The sequence below is a fragment of the Micromesistius poutassou genome (assembly GCF_964030765.1).
Source record: "Micromesistius poutassou genome assembly, contig: SUPER_1_unloc_1, whole genome shotgun sequence".
NCBI classification, from domain to species: Eukaryota; Metazoa; Chordata; class Actinopteri; order Gadiformes; family Gadidae; genus Micromesistius; species Micromesistius poutassou.
The window spans coordinates 412,231-420,606 of NW_028180643.1; the positions used below are offsets into that span (position 1 = coordinate 412,231).

Here is an 8,376-nt window from a genome sequence, read left to right on the forward strand (position 1 = left end):
CGAACACGGCCGCTAGCCACTGCAAGGCTAACCCAAACACGGCCGCTAGCCACCGTGAGGCTAACCCAAACACGGCCGCTAGCCACCGTGAGGCTAACCCAAACACGGCCGCTAGCCACCGCAAGGCTAACCTGAACACGGCCGCTAGCCACTGCGAGGCTAACCCAAACACGGCCGCTAGCCACCGCGAGGCTAACCCAAACACAGCCGCTAGCCACCGCACCGCGAGGCTAACCCGAACACGGCCGCTAGCCACCGCAAGGCTAACCCAAACACGGCCGCTAGCCACCTCGCCACAAAGCTAATCCAAGCACGGCCGCTAGCCACCACGCCGCGAGGCTAACCCAAACACGGCCGCTAGCCACCGCGCCGCGAGGCTAACCCAAACACGGCCGCTAGCCACCGCAAGGCTAACCTGAACACGGCCGCTAGCCACTGCGAGGCTAACCCAAACACGGCCGCTAGCCACCGCGAGGCTAACCCAAACACGGCCGCTAGCCACCTCGCAGCCAAGCTAACCCGAACATGGCCGCTAGCCACCGCGAGGCTAACCCAAACACAGCCGCTAGCCACCGCACCGCGAGGCTAACCCGAACACGGCCGCTAGCCACCGCAAGGCTAACCCAAACACGGCCGCTAGCCACCTCGCCACAAAGCTAACCCAAGCACGGCCGCTAGCCACCACGCCGCGAGGCTAACCCAAACACGGCCGCTAGCCACCGCGCCGCGAGGCTAACCCAAACACGGCCGCTAGCCACCACAAGGCTAACCTGAACACGGCCGCTAGCCACTGCGAGGCTAACCCAAACACGGCCGCTAGCCACTGCGAGGCTAACCCAAACACGGCCGCTAGCCACCTCGCAGCCAAGCTAACCCGAACATGGCACCGCAAGGCTAACCCAAACACAGCCGCTAGCCACCGCACCGTGAGGCTAACCCGAACACGGCCGCTAGCCACCGCAAGGCTAACCTAAACACGGCCGCTAGCCACCGTGAGGCTAACCCAAACACGGCCGCTAGCCACCGCAAGGCTAACCTGAACACGGCCGCTAGCCACTGCGAGGCTAACCCAAACACGGCCGCTAGCCACCGCGAGGCTAACCCAAACACGGCCGCTAGCCACCTCGCAGCCAAGCTAACCCGAACATGGCCGCTAGCCACCGCGAGGCTAACCCAAACACAGCCGCTAGCCACCGCACCGCGAGGCTAACCCGAACACGGCCGCTAGCCACCGCAAGGCTAACCCAAACACGGGCGCTAGCCACCTCGCCACAAAGCTAACCCAAGCACGGCCGCTAGCCACCACGCCGCGAGGCTAACCCAAACACGGCCGCTAGCCACCGCGCCGCGAGGCTAACCCAAACACGGCCGCTAACCACCGTGAGGCTAACCCAAACACGGTCGCTAGCCACCGTGAGGCTAACCCAAACACGGCCGCTAGCCACCGTGAGGCTAACCCAAACACGGCCGCTACACAGCAAAATCTGTAGTGTTGTTTTTTTCAGTGTTAATAATTTTGAGTTGGTGGGTGTTGATTTTGGTGTTGTTTTAACACTTGTGGTGATAAAAAAGCTCTGCGAGCGTTGTCAATTAGGCGAGTTAATTGTTTACACCTGTGACTGAGTTAAGTTCACTCCCGGCGGAGTTGATCACAACATCCGGTTTGGACGTGCGCAGCGCGCCTTTTTCACTCGACGTCGGTTGGAGAACGGAGAAGACAGAAAAGAAAAAACTTGTGTGGATTGTGTGGATTATGGCTTAAAAAAGGTAAGAACCGAATATATTTACGTCTACAGGATGGTAATGGCTGTATGAAGTCGTGATAATAACATATCATGGGGTGTAAAGCAACTGAATTGTCATTGAAACTGGTTGAACCAGGCTGTTAATTAAATTCATGACACGTTATCCAGTGGTAACTTATTTATCCGGCCAAATACCAAGTGCTAAGCTAAAATAAATGTTTTTAAATGTGTTAAGGTGACTTGAGGTCGATTAACTAACGTTAAGGTGAGTGTTTTATCAAACGTAAAACTGCGCAACAATGTGGGGGAGGGGTGGTGGCGTCGTCGTGGTTTTGTTTAATCAGGCCGACATCACTCACTCGGCTATCACTCAACACAAACACACAACTAAGTTACACATTATTATTTGTGTTCACACTCACTGAAAATATACCATTTGAGTCAGGCAAGGCAAGGCACATGCACCAGGCAGATGAGATGAGCTCTTTGAAGGGAGTCGGATTTAAGGGCTCTGTTCTTTTCCAAGAGCCCTCTTGTTTAAGCTACATAGTCAATGTAAAGATGATGCGATGTGGTGACTCTCAAATAAATCAGTAAATAATTGAGTCACAGCAGACATCTTGACAAATGCCCTGCTCCATTTTGGATGTTAAAACATTTTACACTTCACAAGAGACAAAGTTTGTTTTGCTTGATTACTGTTTGTTGCATCAATTTCCCACAGGGACTACGCTCATCTCAGTCTCAAAAATTAAAACCTGATGAAGTCTGTTTAACAGCCACATTTCTCCACTCATTCTACAAGGTGCAGTCTAGATGTGGCAATGTTGCTCAAGGTGAAGTACCAGAATACCAAGAAGTACATCCGATTACTGTCAGGGTTCACCTTTTTGGATTTCATTGCTCAAGGTGAGTGGCCATCTTAAAGTTACCTTCATAACAAATACACACAAGGATTTATGTATTTAGGATGGCTATTTTGGTTTTCAATTTGGGTATCAATTTTAGATCTGTTTTCATGGTTATCTTACAGTCAAATACAAGTTTGGGCTTCCTGATGCTACCGAACTTGATGCTTTTGATGAAACCAACACAGTAGTCGAGGAAGACATCTTTTCTGAACTGATAGAGGCCAGTCCGGATTTATGCCTGACAGTACGTGACAGAATTCCTGATGCAGGTAGGTACATTTCTGTTATCCATAAATCAATAATGCTTTATAATCTAACTATTATTTTCTTCATCTCATATTTTAATAGTTATGTAGTTACTACATAACTTGATTCTGATCACATGAAATCTATTAACCCTTACTACCCAGCTCAGACACCGGAGCAAGACATCATTCTTGAGATACAGATTGATCCTGGTCCAAGTCCAACAACACAAGATGGAATTTCAGAGGAAGGTATACAGTATAAAATCAGTTGTAATCAATGTTCAAGGTTTTTCTGCTTCACAAATATCAGTTGAGATGTCATGTATCTGCCTTGACTACTACAACAAAGTAGATTATCAAAAATTATATTTAATAGAAAGATCTGTATCTAATTGCAAAAACAGCTTTGTTTGACCAGTGTCTGGGAAACCACCGAATGCTAGATTTCAGGCATGTCACAGTTATGTTATTTCTTTTAGACTTTTCTCCTTTAGATCATTCCACATCCCTCACGGATACCAACACATCACTTTCTTCAAGTGACAATGACCACTCCAGTCGAATAGAATATACTCCCATAGGCAGACGTACATCCAGCCAAGTCATACCCAGGCCAACCAGAGAGGTTTCTGAGTCAGAGGCTGCAAAAGAGGTACTGAAGGGCAGCAGATGTAATTTACATTGTTGATCATCAAGTGTCATACTAAATCAGTTTCTCATCAGAGTATTTGTGACATTTAGAATGATTAGGTTTTGCTAATAGCTCTGTGCTTAGATAAGAAACAAGATTTTTTTTTTTTGCTGAAATTGCTGATCCATTTTTGTGTAAGAAACCCTCTGATCCAGTGATTTTAACTTTTACTCTTAATTTTGTGGTATATTGTTAAAATGATATCCTGAAAGACTGATTTGTACACTGAAAACTTTGTTTTATCTCACATGAATAGATGGTAAAAAATGCCTTGCTTTGCAAACCTGGGGGTGAGGATGTCATCGAAGAGTACAAGGCAGAAAAGTCACTCACTCACCGCACCCGGAGACAGCTTGTCAACATATTGGCTAGCCATATGACTGAGAGCCATGGGTGAGTGCAAAGTGAATTGTTAGATTGTAAAAATTATATTAAGAAAGATTATAATGGATTTTCAAAATGCATTGCATTGAAGTAACATAGCAAGTAGGTGACTGATTTGGAATGTTGTTTCTAAAGGAGGATGCCTTCCCGTAAACATAAGGAGAAGTATGCCCTGGGAATTATAACACTCTTCCCTTTACTAAAGGATCCCTTTTCCCCAAAGGGCTATGTAAGTTGTGTGTTGTATGTGTTAAAAAAAAAAGATTACTTCCAGAAAACACACCGGTTTTACTGACAGTGGTTTTGGGATTTTAATTCAAATGATTGCTGATGACAGTTTATCAAAATAGTGTTGACATTAACTTCTGGTATTTGTAAAAAATGATTGACACCACCTAAGTCTTAATAGTTTAAACAAGAGTTACACTTTCAACTATTGCTACAAAGTTCCACTCTGCTCTGTCTTGCAATCGGAATGAGTTCAGTCAATAGGACACATGAATTAGAAAATGGCAAACCTACTTTAAAGTGATTATCCTTTTATTAATACTGTTACTGTTAATACTGTACTACTTTTCTTTTTGTAAAATCAATAAATGATAAGACTTTTGTAATGATTTATAAATATCTTAACAGGAGCACTTCTATGATGCGGAGAAAGGCTCTGGATATTTAGCATGGCGCCTTAAGACTATGTCCAGGAATACAGTAAAACGACCAGCCAAGACAGCTACAGTGGCTCAAGCACAAGGACCAAAGCGCAGAAGACTGGCAGCCACTTTGCCTGAGCAACTTGATGGAGATGCCAGCAGGGAAGCCATATCATTTCTCATTCACTCTCAGGATGAAGCAAGTGTGTTTCAGAAGATGAAGATGACTTTTCAATATCGCCAAGACCTAGTGCATGACCCACAGATGTCTTTAAAACATTTCCACGTTTTTTAGATGTTAAAGGGCTGGTGAGTTGTCCATTTCATTTATTTACACTTATGGTTTTTTGCTTGAATGTAAGTACAATACTCTAACCTTTTTGAATTTTGTGTATGTGCTTATATGATCAACAGCTGAATCAAGACTTCCTTCTGCTGTTTGGAGCTGAAACAGCCTCCAAAATGCTTGAGAAGTGGGACACAACTTTCAGGCCCAAGGTTATCAATGAGGCCAAACACCTGACTCAGTCAGCTGAGGTGTGCCGACTTCTAAAAGCTGCTGAGAAACTGACAGAGAACGATGACACCAGTAAGCTAATTGACATGATTTTATTTTTATTTTATTTTTATTTGTGCATTCTAACTTGATACTAATGTTTTGTTTCACCTAATTTACCTCCTGATAGCCTGGGACAGTGACATGGCTTCTCTGCTGCTCCTTCTCCATCTCCTACCACCCACAGCTGGACGGAAAAGGACCAAGATAAGCCCCAGTGATGCAGTGGACAAAATGTTGCACTTCCACAAGGTACGCATGTCTTTTTTTTTTTTATCCAGTTGCTGGTATTTCATATGTATTAACTCGATTTGAAATGACTTGGAAAGGCACAGTCAAACAAAAGGACTAGACTGAATGTCTTCACATTGACACTGACACACACACTTTGTCATGGCTTGTTAATAACCCAACTTTTCTGGTGTACAGATCCAAGTGAGCAGTTGAAAACTTTACAGTGTAAGGTGTTGAAGTTATCTTTCTGTTTTCAGTCATGCTGCAGCTTGGATGAACACCTTCGTGGAAGAGATGGCAGACAACCATACATCCTTGCTGTTGGTCGAACCAGGAACAGGATTGACACTTTCTACATTGTTGTGGACAAACAGCTCATCCCCTGCCAAGCCACTAGCTCGTTGGGTGCGTTTGATGAACTGTTTAAATCCCACTACGTGTTCAACCTGTCATACGATGAGTACCTAGGCCAGCTCTTCACCTTCGTGCAAACAACAGTCTACAATATTGATGTAGCAACAACAAATGAGTCTCCCAGAGTTCGTGAGTTTCGTGTTAAGTCTTCAACTGAAGCCCTGAAATGTTTAAGTGTTTCATTTGTCAGGCTGTGCATGATCCCTGCCAGTCCTTGATCTCTCATCTAAGACTTGATCATAGTTTTTATCCTAGCACCAGGTTTAAGTTAGTTTGTGCACAAGATCGTTGTAGGCGCCAGTTTTCAACATTCAGGTTTCAAAAAACATTTAATTAGTTCTCATGAGAAGGATTCTAGTCAAAGTGGAGATGCAGCAATTCCAGAGTCATTTCAAACTAATTTCCACATGCTCCAAGATAACTCAGAAGTTGCTGGAACAAGTGGCACGCAGAACCCAGAGTCTGAGTGTGTTGAGGACAATGGATCAGGTCAAAGAAACAAAGAGAACACAGAAAATATTTGTGCTTCAATTATTGCTAAACTACAAGGAAGTGGCATAGCAAATAGTGTTGTTTCATCAGTTGTTGGTGATTTGGAAGAACTTGCTAGTGGACTGCACTCTCAGGTTAAGCAGCAAGTACTGTCTGCTGTGCCTAAAGATAATCCTGTAAGAGTTACATTGGAAAAAGATCTGGAGACTTTTGAAAACCCATTTATTAACTTCAATACTGAAAGTAAACGATTGAATTATTTCAACAAGAAATGGGGTGTTGTGGAGCCAGTCGAAAAATTTCTAGGAATTCGATTTGATACAAGGCGAAATAAACAAACAGGTACTTATGATCAAGTCCCAGTGAACGATACGTTTGTTTACATACCGATTTTGGAAACGATAAAATTCATGTGTCGAAATGCTGATATTTGTAAACTGCTTGGGGAAACTTGTATATCAAGACCTGACAGATACGAAGACTTTTGTGATGGTAGTTATTCTAAGACACATCCGTTGTTCTCTAAGCACAAGAATTCTTTACAAATTCAGTTGTTCTATGATGACTTTGAGACCGCTAACCCACTGGGTTCCAAACGTGGTGTTCACAAAATAGGTGCTCTGTATTTTGTGCTCAGAAATCTGCCACCAAAGTTCAACTCTGCCTTGATGAATATTCATTTGGTTGCATTGTTTCACACTGAAGATTTGAAAAAATATGGCTTTAATCCTATTCTAGAGCCACTGATTAATGACATCAAAACACTTGAGAGTTGTGGCCTTGATTTGCCATTTTCTGCTGAAAAAGTCCATGGCACCATATGTCAGATAACTGGGGACAACTTGGGTATGCACGCAATTCTGGGATTTACAGTCTTTCAGTGGACGTTTTTTTTGTCGTTTATGTTTGATAGAAAAAAATGATGCCCAGATTATTTACAATGAGGATGACCCCAAGATAATCTTGCGTGGAAAGGAACTTTTTGAAATGCACTGCAATGAGTTGCAGTCAGACCCACAGATGTTATCTGTGTTTGGTTTAAAAAAGAACTCGAGTCTTAACAGCCTACTGTTCTTTCATGTCAGTCATAATTTTTCTTTGGACATTATGCATGACATCCTTGAAGGCGTGGCTCAGTTTGAGCTGAAGTTACTGTTGGAATATCTCTCAGAAAATGTTTTGTCGAAACCTGACCTGTTGTCTAGAATTTATGCCTTTGACTATGGGTATGTGGAGCGCAAAAATCGACCTACAAGGATTAACTTGGACAGTATTGGCAATAATATAGGGCTCAATTCCATTCAGACCCTTTGTCTTGTAAGAAACATTCCTCTGCTTTTTGGTGACATTGTACCAGAAGGTAACCAAAACTGGTTTTTGCTGCTGCTTTTACTGCAGATAATAAACATTATATTTTCTCCATCTGTTACACTTGGCATGACTGTACTTCTCAAGCATTTGATAATGGAACACCATGAGTTGTTCAAAGCACTGTATCCTCATAGAAACCTGATCCCGAAACATCACTTTATGATACACTATCCATCTTGTATCCGAAAAATTGGACCACTTATACATATGTGGAGCATGAGATTTGAGGCTAAACACAGGATTTTCAAAACTACTCTTAAAAACTTCAAAAACATCACAAAATCTCTTGCAAAAAAACATCAAATGTCTATTGCATGTCATTGGGAGACATCACATTCAAAATGTATTGAGTATGGACCAATGAAATCTATTAATGTGGACAATGAGGACTATGGAGATGTGTTGGCTCGAGCTTTGCATGTTGAGTCTGTATCGCAAGACATCCATGCAACTAACTGGGTTACAATCAGTGGGACAGAGTACAGGGCAGGACTAATAATTTGCAGTGAGATTGAACATGACATGCCTGTGTTTTGCAGAATAGAAAAAAATATTGTTGTTGACAGTGTTATCTGCTTCCTTGTAAACAAACTTGTGGTTGACCATTTCAATGAACATTTTCATGCTTACAAAGTATTTGAAAGTAATGACAAAGATGTTGTTAAAGCAGATAGTCTTGT

The 8,376-nt window shown here is 43.1% G+C and overlaps 1 protein-coding gene across 1 annotated transcript; it reads left to right on the forward strand.

Moving 5' to 3' along the window:
- Nucleotides 1-2,569: 2,569 nt before the first annotated feature.
- On the forward strand, nucleotides 2,570-6,070 carry LOC311338038 (uncharacterized protein; the record flags this gene model as incomplete). The annotated part of the gene is given in 11 exon segments (XM_084488955.1): nucleotides 2,570-2,654; nucleotides 2,779-2,925; nucleotides 3,399-3,556; nucleotides 3,852-3,988; nucleotides 4,115-4,208; nucleotides 4,616-4,889; nucleotides 4,892-4,938; nucleotides 5,044-5,218; nucleotides 5,316-5,437; nucleotides 5,677-5,962; nucleotides 6,045-6,070. Coding segments are annotated over 11 exon segments (1,551 nt in total).
- Nucleotides 6,071-8,376: the final 2,306 nt, after the last annotated feature.